The following is a 16,731-nucleotide window of genomic DNA, read 5'->3' on the forward strand; positions in this document are numbered from 1 at the left end:
GCAACAGCGACTCGTACCCCAGTGTCCAGCGACCTCTGAAGCCTCAGAGGACTACCCTGCATCTAAAAGGACCAAGAACTCCAGAGGAAAGCGCAACTTTGCAACAAAAAAGCAACTTTTAAAGACCACACGTTTCCTGCCGGAAGCGTGAGACTTTCCACTCTGCACCCAACTCTCCCGGCTTGACCTGCGGAAAACTAACACTACAGGGAGGACTCCCTGGCGACTGTGAGCCCGTGAGTAGCCAGTGTTGACCCCCCTGAGCCCCCACAGCGACGCCTGCAGAGGGAATCCAGAGGCTCCCCCTGATCGCGACTGCCTGCTTCAAAGAACCCGACGCCTGGTAAAGACACTGCACCCGCAGCCCCCAGGACCTGAAGGATCCAACCTCCAGTGCAGAAGCGACCCCCAGGTGGCCCTCTACCTTGCCCAGGTGGTGGCTACCCCGAGGAGCCCCCCCTTGCCTGCCTGCTTCGCTGAAGAGACCCCTGGGTCTCCCATTGTAACCTATTGCAAACCCGACACCTGTTTGCACTCTGCACCCGGCCACCCCTGTGCCGCTGAGGGTTCTGTGCTGACTTGTGTCCCCCCCGGTGCCCTACAAAACCCCCCTGGTCTGCCCTCCGAAATCGCGGGTACTTACCTGCTGGCAGACTGGAACCAGGGCACCCCCTTCTCCGTTGAAGCCTCTGCGTTTTGGGCACCACTTTGACCTCTGCCCCTGACCGGACCTGAGCTGCTGGTGTGGTAACTTTAGGGTTGCCCTGAACCCCCAACGGTGGGCTACCTTGGACCCAACTTTGAACCCTGTAGGTGTTTTACTTACCTGCAAAACTAACCAATACTTACTTCCCCCAGGAGCTGTTGAAAATTGCACTATGTCTAGTTTTAAAATAGCTTATTGCCATTTTTGCCAAAACTGTACATGCTATTGTGATGATTCAAGGTTCCTAAGATACCTGAGTTAAATACCTTTCATTTAAAGTATTGTTTGTAAATCTTGAACCTGCGGTTCTTAAAATAAACTAAGAAAATATATTTTTCTATATTAAAACCTATTGGCCTGGAATTGTCTTTGAGTGTGTGTTCCTCATTTATTGCCTGTGTGTGTACAACAAATGCTTAACACTACCCTCTGATAAGCCTACTGCTCGACCACACTACCACAAAATAGAGCATTAGAAGTATCTATTTTTGCCACTATCTTACCTCTAAGGGGAACCCTTGGACTCTGTGCATGCTATTTCTTACTTTGAAATAGTACATACAGAGCAAACTTCCTACATTGGTGGCAGCGGTGGGATACAAGACTTTGCATTTGCTGGACTATTCAGTCAATACCTGATCACATGACTAAATTCAAAAAATTGTCATTAGAAACTGATTTTTGAAATTTGAGCTATTTTTCTAAATTTTTAAAAGTCCTGCTAGGGCCTTCTGTAAGTCCCTGTTAGCATTTCTTTTGGAGTTTAAACGTTTTGTAAAGGTTTGAATTAAGTTCTAGAGATAGTTTTAGATTCTTAAAAAGTATTCCAACTTTTAGAAACAAAATGACTACAGAAGAGATTGTGATGGAACTCAACCTCACCCCTTACCTGCATTTTAGGATGTCAGAGTTAAGGTCTCTCTGTAAAATCAAAAAGATAAAGACTGGTTCAAACCCTACCAAAGTACAGCTCCAGGAGCTCTTGGCAGAGTTTGCTAATAACAACCCCTCTGATGATGCCCTCACAGAGGGGGACACTAGTGAGTTGGAGGAACTCCCACCTCCAATCCTAGATAGGGAGACCAGGGTTTCTCCAACCCTGACTCCAAATGTGATAGTCAGAGATGCTGCTTCTCTCACAGGAGAGCCCAGCAACTCTGGAAGCATTGAGGACAGCCTCAATGAAGATGACCTCCTGCTAGCCAGGTTGGCAAAAAGATTGGCTTTGGAAAGACAGATCCTAGCCATAGAACGGGAAAGACAAGAGATGGGCTTAGGTCCCATCAATGGTGGCAGTAATATAAATAGGGTCAGAGATTCTCCTGACATGCTTAAAATCCCTAAAGGGATTGTGACTAAATATGAAGATGGTGATGACATCACCAAATGGTTCACAGCTTTTGAGAGGGCTTGTGCAACCAGAAAAGTAAACAAATCTCACTGGGGTGCTCTTCTTTGGGAAATGTTCACTGGAAAGTGTAGGGATAGACTCCTCACACTCTCTGGAAAAGATGCAGAATCCTATGACCTAATGAAGGCTACCCTGATTGAGGGCTTTTGATTTTCAACTGAGGAGTACAGGATTAGATTAAGGGGGGCTCAAAAATCCTCGAGCCAGACCTGGGTTGATTTTGTTGACTTCTCAATCAAAACACTGGATGGTTGGATTAATGGCAGTGGTGTAAATGATTATGATGGGCTGTACAGTCTGTTTATGAAAGAACACCTTCTAAGTAATTGTTTCAATGATAAACTGCATCAGCATCTGGTGGACCTAGGACCAATTTCTTCCCAAGAATTGGGAAAGAAGGCGGACCATTGGGTCAAGACTAGGGTGACCAAGACTTCCACAGGGGGTGATCAAAAGAAAGGGGTCACAAAGACTCCCCAGGGGAAGAGTGTTGAGACATCCAAGGGTAAAAGTAAAGAGTCTTCTACAGGGCCCCAAAAACCTGCTCAGGAGGGAGGGTCCCAAGCCTCTTCACAATCCAATTTTGGGTACAAGGGTAAAAACTTTGATCCCAAAAAGGCCTGGTGTCGTAGCTGTAATCAGCAGGGACACCAAACTGGAGACAAGGCCTGTCCCAAGAAAGGTTCCACTTCAAACTCTACTCCAGTTAGCACAGGAATAGCCAGTCTCCAGGTGGGATCAACAGTACGCCCAGAGCAAATCAGGGTTCACACTGAAGCTACATTAGTCTCTGAGGGTGGGGTGGACTTAGCCACACTGGCTACCTGGCCCCCTAATATGCAAAAATACAGGCAGCAACTCTTAATTAATGGGATTAGTGTAGAAGGCCTGAGGGATACAGGTGCCAGTGTCACCATGGTGACAGAGAAACTGGTTTCCCCTGGTCAATACCTGGCTGGACAAACTTATCAAGTCACCAACGCTGACAATCAGACTAAAGTACATCCCGTGGCTATGGTAACTCTAGAATGGGGAGGGGTCAATGGCCAGAAACAGGTAGTAGTCTCCTCAAATATCCCATTAGACTGTTTGCTTGGAAATGACCTGGAGTCCTCGGCATGGGCTGAGGTAGAACTCAAAACCCATGCAGCCATGCTGGGTATCCCTGAACTGGTGTGTGTCAAGACAAGGGCACAGTGCAAGGCTCAGGATGAAAAAGTGGTGTTGGAGCCTGGAATAATGGCCCAACCCTCCAAGAGGAAAGGAAAGAAGACTTGGGAACTAGCTTCAACACAACCAAAGAAAGGGAACCTCTCTTCCCAGGAAGAAGTTCTGCCCTCTGAGGGAACGGAGCCCATGGAGTTGGAACCTTATCAGGTTGAACTCTCAGGCCCAAGGGGACCCACAAGGGAACAGTTGTGTAAGGGGCAAGAAACCTGTCCCTCTCTTGAAGGCCTTAGGCAGCAAGCTGCTGAAGAGACCAAAGGAAAAATCACTGGAACACATAGAGTCTATTGGGAAGATTGACTCATCAACACTGAGGCAAGAGATCCCAAACCTGGTGCCACTAGGAGAGTGGTAGTGCCTCAGGAGTTTAGGAAGTTCATTCTGACCTTAGCTCATGATATTCCACTTGCTGGGCATTTGGGACAAACCAAGACTTGGGAGAGGTTAGTCAACCATTTCTATTGGCCCAACATGTCCCAGAAAGTAAAGGAGTTTTGTGTCTCCTGTGCCGCCTGTCAAGCCAGTGGTAAGACAGGTGGCCATCCAAAGGCCCCCCTCATTCCACTTCCAGTGGTGGGGGTCCCGTTTGGAAAAGTGTGTGTGGACATAGTGGGTCCACTTGAACCTCCCACAGCCTCAGGGAACCAGTATATCCTAGTGGTAGTGGATCATGCCACTGGGTACCCTGAAGCAATTCCCCTTAGGTCCACTACTGCCCGGGCAGTAGCTAAAGCACTCATTGGTATCTTTACCAGAGTGGGATTTCCTAAGGAGGTGGTGTCTGACAGGGGTACAAACTTCATGTCAGCATACCTGAAGCATATGTGGAATGAGTGTGGAGTGACTTACAAATTCACCACACCATACCATCCACAAACCAATGGTCTTGTAGAAAGATTTAACAAGACATTGAAAGGCATGATCATGGGGCTTCCTGAAAAGCTCAAAAGGAGATGGGATGTCCTCTTGCCATGTCTGTTTTTCGCCTACAGAGAGGTGCCTCAGAAGGGAGTAGGGTTTTCCCCCTTTGAACTTCTGTTTGGCCATCCTGTCAGGGGACCACTAGCTCTTGTAAAAGAAGGCTGGAAGAGACCTCTTCATGAGCCTAAACAAGATATAGTGGACTATGTACTAGGCCTACGTTCCGGGATGGCAGAGTACATGGAAAAGGCAAGCAAAAACCTTGAGGCCAGCCAACAACTCCAGAAGATGTGGTATGACCAAAAGGCTGATATGGTTGAGTTTCAGCCAGGACAGAAAGTCTGGGTTCTGGAGCCTGTGGCTCCCAGGGCACTTCAAGACAGATGGAGTGGCCCTTTCCCAGTGCTAGAAAGAAAGAGTCAGGTCACCTACCTGGTAGACCTAGGCACTAGCAGGACCCCCAAAAGGGTGATCCATGTGAACCCCCTCAAACTCTTTCATGACAGGGCAGATGTGAATCTGTTGATGGTGACAGATGAGGACCAGGAAGCTGAGAGTGAACCTCTCCCTGATCTCCTCTCCACTGACCCTAAAGATGGCTCGGTAGATGGAGTGATCTATTCAGACACCCTCTCTGGCCAACAGCAATCTGACTCTAGGAGAGTCTTACAACAGTTTGCTGAGCTATTTTCCCTAACCCCTGGCCAGACACACCTGTGTACCCATGATGTGGACACAGGAGACAGCATGCCTGTCAAAAACAAAATATTCAGACAGTCTGACCAAGTTAAGGAAAGCATCAAAGTGGAAGTCCACAAGATGCTGGAATTGGGAGTCAGTGAGCACTCTGACAGCCCCTGGGCTAGCCCAGTGGTCTTAGTCCCCAAACCTCACACCAAGGATGGTAAGAGAGAGATGAGGTTTTGTGTGGATTATAGAGGACTTAATTCTGTCACCAAGACAGATGCCCATCCCATTCCAAGGGCAGATGAATTAATTGACAAACTAGGTGCTGCCAGATACTTAAGTACCTTTGACTTGACAGCAGGGTACTGGCAAATCAAAATGGCACCAGGAGCAAAAGAAAAGACAGCATTCTCCACACTTGATGGGCATTATCAGTTTACTGTTATGCCCTTTGACTTAAAGAATGCCCCTGCCACCTTCCAAAGGTTGGTGACTTAAGTCCTTGCTGGCTTGAAGTCCTTTAGTGCAGCTTATCTTGACGATATTGCTGTCTTTAGCTCCAGCTGGCAGGATCACCTGGTCCATCTGAAGAAGATTTTGAAGGCCCTGCAAACATCAGGCCTTTCTATCAAGGCATCCAAATGTCAGATAGGGCAGGGAACTGTGGTTTACTTGGGACACCTTGTAGGTGGAGGCCAAGTTCAGCCACTCCAACCCAAGATCCAGACTATTCTGGACTGGGTATCTCCAAAAACCCAGACTCAAGTCAGGGCATTCCTTGGCTTGACTGGGTACTACAGGAGGTTTGTGAAGTGATATGAATCAATAGTGACACCCCTCACAGAACTTACCTCCAAAAAAAATGCCTAAGAAGGTAAACTGGACTGTAGAATGCTAACAGGCTTTTGACACCCTGAAACAAGCTATGTGCACAGCACCAGTTCTAAAAGCTCCAGATTACTCCAAGCAGTTCATTGTGCAGACTGATGCCTCTGAACATGGGATAGGGGCAGTTTTGTCCCAAACAAATGATGATGTCCTTGACCAGCCTGTTGCTTTCATTAGCAGGAGGTTACTCCCCAGGGAGCAGCGTTGAAGTGCCATTGAGAGGGAGGCCTTTGAAGTGGTTTGGTCCCTGAAGAAGCTGAGACCATACCTCTTTGGTACTCACTTTGTAGTTCAAACTGACCACAGACCTCTCAGATGGCTAATGCAAATGAAAGGTGAAAATCCAAAACTGTTGAGGTGGTCCATCTCCCTACAGGGAATGGACTTTATAGTGGAACACAGACCTGGGACTGCCCATGCCAATGCAGATGGCCTTTCCAGGTTCTAGAAAATGAAGACTCTCTTGAGAAAGGTTAGTCTCATTCTCTTTCGTTTGAGGGAGGGGGTTGTGTAAGGAAATGCCTCCTTTGCATGGTTACCCCCTGACTTTTTGCCTTTGCTGATGCCAAGTTATGATTTGAAAGTGGGCCGAGGCCTGCTAACCAGGCCCCAGCACCAGTGTTCTTTCCCTAACCTGTACCTTTGTCTCCACAATTGGCACACCCTGGCATCCAGGTAAGTCCCTTGTAACTGGTACCCCTGGTACCAAGGGCCCTGATGCCATGGAAGGTCTCTAAGGGCTGCAGCATGTATTATGCCACCCGGGGACCCCTTACTCAGCACAGACACACTGCTTTCCAGCTTGTGTGTGCTGGTGGGGAGAAAATGACTAAGTCGACATGGCACTCCCCTCAGGGTGCCATGCCAACCTCACACTGCCCATGGTATAGATAAGTCACCCCTCTAGCAGGCCTTACAGCCCTAAGGCAGGGTGCACTATACCATCGCTGAGGGCATAGGTGCATGAGCACTATGCCCCTATAGTGTCTAAGCAAAACCTTAGACATTGTAAGTGCAGGGTAGCCATAAGAGTATATGGTCTGGGAGTCTGTCATACACGAACTCCACAGCACCATAATGGCTACACTGAAAACTGGGAAGTTTGGTATCAAACTTCTCAGCACAATAAATGCACACTGATGCCAGTGTACATTTTATTGTGAAATACACCCCAGAGGGCAACTTAGAGATGCCCCCTGAAAACATACCCGACTTCCAGTGTGGGCTGACTAGTTTTGCCAGCCTGCCACACACCAGACATGTTGCAGGCCACATGGGGAGAGTGCCTTTGTCACTCTGTGGCTAGTAACAAAGCCTGTACTGGGTGGAGGTGCTTCTCACCTCCCCCTGCAGGAACTGTAACACCTGGCGGTGAGCCTCAAAGGCTCACCCCCTTTGTTACAGTGTCACAGGGCATCCCAGCTAGTGGAGATGCCCGCCCCCTCTGGCCACTGCCCCACTTTTGGCGGCAAGGCTGGAGGAGATAATGAGAAAAACAAGGAGGAGTCACTGGCCAGTCAGGACAACCCCTAAGGTGTCCTGAGCTGAGGTGACTCTGACTTTTAGAAATCCTCCATCTTGCAGATGGAGGATTCCGCCAATAGGATTAGGGATGTGCCCCCTCCCCTCAGGGAGGAGGCACAAAGAGGGTGTAGCTACCCTCAGGGCTAGTAGCCATTGGCTACTAACCCCCAAGACCTAAACACACCCCTAAATTGAGTATTTAGGGCCCCCCAGAACCTAGGAAAACAGATTCCTGCAACCTGAAGATGAAGAAGGACTGCTGACCTGAAGCCCTGCAGAGAAGACGGAGACACCAACTGCTTTGGCCCCAGCCCTACCGGCCTGTCTCCCCACTTCGAGAAAAACTGCAACAGCGATGCGTCCCCCAGGGTCCAGTGACCTCTGAAGCCTCAGAAGACTACCCTGCATCTAAAAGGACCAAGAACTCCAGAGGACAGCGGCCCTGTTCCAAAGAAACTGCAACTTTGCAACAAAGAAGCAACTTTTAAAGACCACACATTTCCCGCCGGAAGCGTGAGACTTTCCACTCTGCATCCGACGCCCCCGGCTCGACCTGTGTAAAACTAACACTACAGGGAGGACTCCCCGGCGTCTGCAAGCCCGTGAGTAGCCAGAGTTGACCCCCCCTGAGTCCCCACAGCGACGGAATCCAGAGACTCCCCCTGATCGCGACTGCCTGCTTCAAAGAACCCGACGCCTGGTAAAGACACTGCACCCGCAGCCCCCAGGACCTGAAGGATCCGACCTCCACTGCAGAAGTGACCCCCAGGTGGCCCTCTCCCTTGCCCAGGTGGTGGCTACCCCGAGGAGCCCCCCCCATTGCCTGCCTGCTTCGCTGAAGAGACCCCTGGGTCTCCCATTGAAACCTATTGCAAACCCGACGCCTGTTTGCACTCTGCACCCGGCCGTCCCTGTGCCGCTGAGGGTGTAGTTTCTGTGCTGACTTGTGTCCCCCCCGGTGCCCTACAAAACCCCCCTGGTCTGCCCTCCGAAGTCGCGGGTACTTACCTGCTGGCAGACTGGAACCGGGCACCCCCTTCTCCATTGAAGCCTATGCGTTTTGGGCACCACTTTGACCTCTGCCCCTGACCGGCCCGAGCTGCTCGTGTGGTAACTTTGGGGTTGCCCTGAACCCCCAACGGTGGGCTACCTTGGACCCAACTTTGAACCCTGTAGGTGTTTTACTTACCTGCAAAACTAACCAATACTTACTTACCCCAGGAACTGTTGAAAATTGCACTGACTAGTTTTAAAATAGCTTATTGCCATTTTTGCCAAAACTGTACATGCTATTGTGATGATTCAAAGTTCCTAAGATACCGGAGTGAAATACCTTTCATTTAAGGTATTGTTTGTAAATCTTGAGCCTGTGGTTCTTAAAATAAACTAAGAAAATATATTTTTCTATATAAAAATCTATTGGCCTGGAATTGTCTTTGAGTGTGTGTTCCTCATTTATTGCCTGTGTGTGTACAACAAATGCTTAACACTACCCTCTGATAAGCCTACTGCTCGACCACACTACCACAAAATAGAGCATTAGAATTATCTCTTTTTGCCACTATCTTACCTCTAAGAGGAACCCTTGGACTCTGTGCATGCTGTTTCTTACTTTGAAATAGTACATCCAGAGCCAACTTCCTACATAGAGTGTGATGGCATTGAGTGCAGTGGCATAGAGTGCAGTGGTGCAAAATAGATTAGAGTGGTAGAGAGTGCAGTGGTGTAGAGTGGCGCAGAGTGGAGTAACACAAAGTACAGTATAGTGCTGGAGAGTGCAATGGCATAGAGTGAAGTGCTGCAGAGTAGAGTGCTGTAGAGTGCAGTAGCATAGTGCATTGGCAAAGGGCACACTAGTGCAGAGTAGTGTGGCATAGAGTGCAGTATTGCACAGTGTTGCACAGTGCAGTGGTGTAGAGTGACATAGAGTGCATTGTCAGAGAGTGCAGTGGCATAAAGAAGAGTGGTGTTGAGTAGACCTGCGAAGAGTGCAGTGCCTTAGATTGCAGTGTTGTTGAGTATAGTGGTACAGGGTAGATTGCAGTGGCATAGAGTGTAGTGGTACAAAGTGAAATAGTTTAGAGTAGAGTGGTGTAGAGTGCAGTGGTGTGGAGTGGTGTACAGTAGACTTTTGTAGGGTGTGTTGGCATAGAGTGTTCAGAGTACAGTGGCATAGAGTGCAGTGATGTGGAGTGCAGCAGCATAGAATTCAGCAGCGTACAATGCAGCCTCCTAGAACGCAGTGGTGTAGATTAGAGTGGTGCACTACTGTGCACCACTCTAATCTACACCACTGCGTTCTACTAGTACTCTACTAGTGCAGAGTACTAGTACTCTACTAGTGCAGTGGTGTAGAGTGCAGTGACATGGAGTGCAGTTGCGTAGAATGCAGTTGCATAGAGTGCATTTGTTTGGAGTGCAGTGGTGTAGAGTGCTGTGGAAGAGAATGCAGTGGCACAGAATACAGTGGAGTAGAGTGGCATACAATGAAGTGGCATAGATTGTTTCAGATTAGAGCAAAGTGGTGTAGAGTGAAGTGGTGTAGGGTAGAATTCAGTGGTGTAGAGTGTAATTGTGTTGAGTAAAGAGTGTAAAGTGCAGTGGCATAGAGTGCAGTGCTGCAGGGTAGGTTAGAGTGGCATACACTAGATTGTCATAGAGTGCAGGGACGTAGAGTGGAGTGGTATAAAGTAGGGAGCATTGGCATAGAGTGTATTGGCATAGAGTGTACTTGCATAGAGTTCAGTGGCATACAGTGCAGTGTCATAGAGTGCAGTGGCGTAGTGTACCATATAGTGGAGTTTTGCAGAGTAGAGAGGAGTGGCCTATACTGGAGTGGTGTATAGTGCAGTGATGAAGAGTGCAGTGGTGTAGAGTAGAGTGCCGTAGAGTGTATAGGTATAGAGTAGAGTGGTGTAGGACGAGTAGAGAGGTGTAGAGTGAAATGGCTTAAACTGGTGCCGAGTGGAGTAGAGTGCAGTGGTGCAGAGTGGTGAAACGTGGAGTGTTGCAGAAAAGACCGCAGTGGCTTGGAGCGGTGCAGAGTTGATTGGCGTAGGTTGCCATGGAGTAGAGTGACATATGCATGGTGCAGTAGCACACTGCCATTATAGACAACACATTTTCAACTGAATTTACCATTACATTTCCACAGATGCAGTTTTACTAATAAAGCTATCTAGAGCACAAACAATAATGTGTGGAAATGTCATCACCTAGCGTATTGATTTGTTTTTACCATATTAAAGTAATAGTTTCTAAAACACTTCAGAATTTACAAAAAAAATTGCTTAATTTGTTCTTTTGTAATTCTGATATATTCTGCAATATTTACTTCCCATCCCCAGTATCCAGCACTATTGCCTCATAAATTCTCTCACTATAAAGTAAAAGAAAGAAAAGTAAACACCAAGCTCACTGGAAAACAGAGCCTGACATTTGACCTCTGTCTTTGAATACAGAGCAAATGTGACAAGATAAGAGCAAGATTTACAGGCCTTTTTATAGAAAGGACCAGTTGTGGAAGAAGACAAGGGGAGTTGATGTGAAAAGACTTTCCTCTTTGGGAGGGACAAGGTCATGCTGGACAGTCTAAAACCTATAAAGCCTGCAAATAGAAATCCAATCAAATGTGAGTTACAAAACACAAAGCCAATGGTAACCAACGGTTGGAATGGATTCCCAGGTAAACTTTCAGAATGTCCCCAAGATGTCTTTAGCAAACTAGAAAACTGGGCTCTGTACTAGGCGTCTACCTAAAAACTTAGGGGATACTGCTGTTGATGTATCTGTGAAACAGGGCACAACTTTGCTGCTAGATGTTTAAATCCGTAAAATATGAGTGACATGGGGGATTGCTTTACTGGACAAAGCCTGAGTCTGCGCAATCTGATGCTAAACTCTTCAGTCACCGACCATAGAGTGTACAATCTCTGTAACCTGGGACACGGGTTTGCCGCCCGTAGCATGACTGATAAGGTGTATCTATGTAACATAAAATATAGCTAGAATGGCAGTGGGCTAGACCATTAAAATCTATATAAACTGGAAGATAGTTCCACTCTTCAGAACATTGCCATTTAAAATCTCTGTAAGGAAGTTCTCCTGTGGTAGCCTGTGATATCTGTGTCACCGGAGATATAGCTGTTCTATCAGATGTCCGAACCCATAAGATATCTGTTATCAAATAGCTGTCTCCTGACCAGGGCTGAGTCCGTGAGTCCTATGAAATGTGTGAGTTAACATTCCTGTCTTAAGTCTGAAACCATAAGATTTCCTTAACTACAGGTATGGCATGTGTAGAACCAGTAGGATGGCTTTTGTATGCGAAGCCAAAATCTCTCCTAAGATCTGTTCAGCCTGAGAGAAAGTTCTGCTGTCTTAAACTAGAATCTGTGCAATGCGTGAAACCTGAACAAAAATTCTGTTCTCCAAAGTCCGAGCATGTGACGTGCTAACTTTAAAAAGTTGCACTGTAAAAACAAGATGAATGCCAGTGTGCATGTTTATAGACAGCTAACGTGTTTCTGAAAAGGCTGAAATGTACGCGCGTTGCTGAAATGTATTACATTTAAGAAATCCTCGTAAATAACTGACGTTACCTAACACTCATTCGCTCTGCGCCAAGACGGCAATAATTTCATACACAGTTTAGCCAATAATGTGGGAATTGGTAATTTCCAAATAAACTGGTATCGAGAGGCCACTTGGAATGAGGGTCAGGGACTACGGAGAAACCGCATCCACATCCACGAACCTGCACAGGGAAATGCGTCATTGAAATGTGAATTGTTAAACGTTTTTACATCTACATTTTCCCTAGAGAGGCCCTTACTTAAGTGTGGGCTGAGGGACTCACAAGCACCGAAGATGTCTTCGTTGCCAGTACCGAGAGAAGATCGTGGAATTAATCATACATGGTGTGATTAAGTGTACATATAGAAATAAAGTACAATAGCCTGTGTCACTGATCTAGGGATCTTCAGGACCCAGCCCACCTCCAAAACTTTCCCTTATTCCAAAACTCAGGCTCTGGTCCAAAAGAAAAAAAAAAGCAGCTTAAAAATGTGCCAACCAATCGGATGCCACCCCGCGGAGCTGAGCACACTGATCCTGATTAACGAGGAAAGGAGGTAGTGAGGTGGGGGAGGAAGTGAGCCTGCCGCTAATCCCCCTCCTTGAAGGGAGGCTGCCTGGCGTGCCCACCCCAGCATCCTGGCTTGTGACAGGCAGTGCTGGTCGGGAGGCTGCAGCATGCTGCGCGCACAGCCTGCGCTGCCGGTGCGCCGCCGGCCCCTGCCTGCCGGCCTCCGCCCCCGCGCCCGTGCACACTAGCACCCCGCATCTGCCCAACAGAAGGGAAAGGGGCGGTCAGGATGCTCGGCGAGGGAGGGGGGTCGTGATGGGCAGCTCGGGATCTCTTGACTTCCTGGAGAGGATGGGCGCGGGAGGAAGAGCCGCCGTTTGAGTGAACGGGGTGCGGAGCGCGGCCGGGAGAGTTGGTCCGGAGCACGGCCGGCAGAGGGGTTCTCGAGCCCGGCCGGACACTGGCGGCGGCAGCGATGGGCGAATGGACCATCCTGGAGAGGCTGCTGGAGGCGGCGGTGCAGCAGCACTCCACCATGATAGGGAGGTAAGGTGCAGGCAGGCGACCCCTCCCCCTAGGTTGTGGTACATGCCACCAGAGTCCCTTATCTTCCTCCTTAATAATCTTCTAAATGGGAATGTCCTTCCTTGATACCCCTCCAGAATCCCATACTCCTCTATATCCCCTTATGTGAATGGTAGGTGTGGGGAGGCGACTCTGCCACCTGCCCACCCCCACCTTGCTACCCCTCCGCCCCCCCCCCCCCCCACACACATCCTACTCTGCGGGCTCTGTGCTATTATCGTACTACTCCTCACCTTTCCCGTGAGTGATTGTCTGAGGAGGGGGCTACTCCCTGTCACCTATTCCCTTCACCTTGCATCCTCATACGGGGCGGGGTCTCCCCCCCATGCCCCTTTACTCCGTTCTTTCTATGTATCCCTGTGATAGGCGTGTGTGTGGGGAGAGGGGGGGGGGGTCTCTTCAAACCTGTTATATCTTTCATCTACCAACCCATCACTATCCTCTGTTTCAGCTCTTGAGTTACTGGTGCGCGGTACCTCCTCAATTTCCTTGTCTCGTCGTCTAGGGGGGTCTCTTCTTCGCTGCTGCACCGCCCCTTTCGTCGTATATGTTAATTTAGTGAGTAGGTCGCATCGTATTACCTGGTCACTCACACCCCAAATGACCCGTTCTTTCCGCCCGTCTCTTCTGTAACATATCAAGTGCTTCCCACCTCACCCCACTGTAGAGGTGAGGTGGGCTCCCGCGATTGCGAGCCGCGCAGGCCAAGTCCGTCCGTGTTTGTGCGCTGCTTTCAGCTGAGGCATTGAAGGGGTTTGCGCCGCTGTGGTGCTGCTGCATGCCTATGCAGGGGGGCGGGAGAGTGATGACACGGAGAGCGAGGAGGACGGTGGCTGCGTTGGAAGCGAGGTCACCGGTCGCTCGACAGATCACTACACCTTGTCCTGCAAGTGAGGCCATGGACTCTGATGCCCGATAAGGACAACTGGCGCTTTATATCCTGTTTTGTGCAGAGACTTATTCACTACTCTGTACCAGCGTGTTTGCACGTGTGCGTGTGACCAGAGTGGCACGTACCAGAGCTGTACAGACTCTTGTCTGCGCTGCATCTATGTACGTCTCAGTTGTGTTTGTTACAGCACACGTGTGCAACAGTGCCAGTACTATACCTACTAGGGGCTGTGCCATATCTGTGGCAGTCCCAGTGGTACATGTGCACAAAAACATGAATAATCCAGGCTGTAGGTTAGGGAAAGGCCTTAAATTCAAAAGCCCTCTTCATCCACGGGTGGCCTGCTTCATCATAGGGCTCCCCTTGCAGACTGGCACACAGTAGGATGCAGGGGCGGCTCCTCAGCTATGGCAGAGGAGCGTCGCTCCCCTACCCCACCCACCCACTCCGCCAGCAGCAGCTCCTGTAAAACTTGAACAAGAAAACGATAATAAACTATGTCTATTATCGTTTTCTTGTAAAAAGGGTGGGGCCACTGGCTGTGATGAGCACGGGGTTGTCCCCCTCAGTGCGCATGTAAGTTTGGTCGGCTGCTAGGGCCGGCCAAACATACTTGCGCACTGGGCTCTCTCCAACCCAGCAACGCAGGCACTGTGTTGCTGGGTTGGAGACAGCAGGCAGACACTTTCAGTCTGCCTCGGAGCACCCTGGCTGGGTGCTCCGTCCAATCCTAATGCTGCTTTCATGCTGCTTCCAGCATGAAAGCAGTGTTAGGATTGGATGCAAGGCAGGCTGGGAACCTGTGCCTGGAGTGGAAGAGAGGAGAGGAGCTGCACGGAGCGGTGAGGTTCAATAGATTCGTATTTTTTTTTGCCCCACCTCACCCCGCTACGTGCTGTGCTGCCCCACCATATTTCCCTCCTGCAAGCCACCAATGGTAGGATGGCAGTATGGGCTACAACCCTACTTAAAGGTGACCACTTTAGGAGATGTGATTAGGAATATATTTCTTTGGAAAATTGATGTGGGTGAAGTACGAAAAGTAGGTCTGTGCGGAACGTGCAGAGTTTAACTTCAGAGAATTCCAGGGAGCTTTACTCTGGAATTCCATGGAAATCCGCAAAGTTTAACTCCGTGGAACTCCGCAGATTTCCAAAACCTCCATGGGATTCCATGAAATGCTGCATATTAGTGGAAATAGGCATGTTACGCTGCTCATACTGTACTGTAGTGCTGGGAGCTCATTCTGCGCTGAAAAATCAGTGCCAAGGCCATCATATGGTGCACCAGACAGCACAGCTTCTCAATATGATTTTTCTGCTGTGCATGTAGATTTTCTACTCAAGTTTACAGCTTTCTGACCGGGAATGGTATGGGACCTCCAGCGACTGCTGCATTGGAAAAAGTTCAGTTGGTGCCCTCCTAACAATTGAAAATCAACAACTGAAAATCGCAGTAGGGATTTCCAAATACCACTCACGCTCGCCAGCTTACCATTGGTGTGTGGAATTTGAGAAAAAAGTCTGCCACAGGGCAGTGGGTGGAATTTGGCCGGAATTCTATGTTACAATGGCCAAAACTTCGCCATCTCTGCCGCAGAGCATATTTTGCCCAACCCTAATGAAAAGCTGTGCAGAGAGGAGATAATCAGTAGAGAGATATTAAAACAGTGCCCCTGGGGACAACAATACATTTTGAGTCTAGCAGGAGGCAGTTTTAACTTTCTCTCTTCTCTGATTATCTCCCCTCTGGACAACTTTTCACACCTCCTAATCACAGCTCAGGAAGGGATCCCCTCAAGGTAGCCCACACTTGCACACTGCTGTTAGCCGCCGTGAGAAGGAGCCAGTGAATGAAATACAGGGGCAAGCCGCAATGGCCGGCCCCGGCTACAGGTGGGAGCGATGCCTGGTCGGGGGGAGGGGGGGCTAGCGCCAATGGCCTCTTGCCGTTGGCACTTGAATTTAAAATTTTGCACGCTAGTGCCCGCCGTGCTTAGTGCCTATTGGCTTGGGAGGGGCACCGGGGTCACCTTGCCGGTCTGCAGGGGCACAGGTAGAGGCATTTAAACCTGGCCTCCAGCGCAGCATACTCACCTTGTTGTGGATAGTGCTGTGCCCTTGCTGACCGCCAAAGTGACCCCCTCTCCTTTTTCATGGAGGAGCCCCCCCTTTTTTCTCATTGTCCCACCCACCCTTCCGTGTTTTTATTTCATGCATTATAATTTGCGTCGTTGAGCTACTGCTCAACGGAAGCTTCCAGAGCTGCCGTTCTGGAAGAAATGCTGGGCGCCTGTGGCTCTGGGACTAAGGGGAGCTGAGAGAAATTAATTGACACTACTGTGGCACTAAGGGGATTCTCAACTGGCCTAATAGATGCTATCCCCCATGCCTTGGATCCCCCCAATTTGGTGCAATCAACAGCTACGGGAGGTGATGTTAAGTCTCCCACCCTTGACAACCAGGACAAGACTTTTGCTAAACTAGAGTCCAGGTCATCCCCAGCAGCCCCTGCGTTGGAAGTAATTCGTCCCCACCTACAGTGATTGTGTCTGCAGCTGAGGACTGGCCTGAAGCCATCTCTGAGGCTTGCGCTAAATTATTGCAGTTTTTTGCTGGTTTACCCCTGCCTCCATTAGCTGTACCCTTCCTGGTGCGTTTTGGGAAAGGAGGAAAAGCCGCCTTTGGTGGCACGCCAGATCTCCTGGGATGTTCCCCTTCTCCCCCTGTATCAGATTACCCTGAGACAACTGGAGGGCCACCTGTGGATTGGGAACTGTCTGGGCCAAGGGGGCAAGGGTTGGG

General features: G+C 49.2%; 1 protein-coding gene across 1 annotated transcript in view; it reads left to right on the forward strand.

Moving 5' to 3' along the window:
- The first annotated feature begins 12,594 nt into the window (after positions 1 to 12,594).
- The window catches only part of LOC138259626 (gap junction delta-2 protein-like), a 288,792-nt gene continuing 284,655 nt past the window's right edge, over positions 12,595 to 16,731 (forward strand). Inside the window, exon 1 of the mRNA XM_069207475.1 lies at positions 12,595 to 12,996. Coding sequence (XP_069063576.1) covers positions 12,926 to 12,996 — 71 coding nt within the window. The 5' untranslated portion in view covers positions 12,595 to 12,925. The remainder of the gene's footprint in view (positions 12,997 to 16,731) is intronic.

This window comes from Pleurodeles waltl, chromosome 9 (genome assembly GCF_031143425.1).
Source record: "Pleurodeles waltl isolate 20211129_DDA chromosome 9, aPleWal1.hap1.20221129, whole genome shotgun sequence".
Classification (NCBI taxonomy): domain Eukaryota; kingdom Metazoa; phylum Chordata; class Amphibia; order Caudata; family Salamandridae; genus Pleurodeles; species Pleurodeles waltl.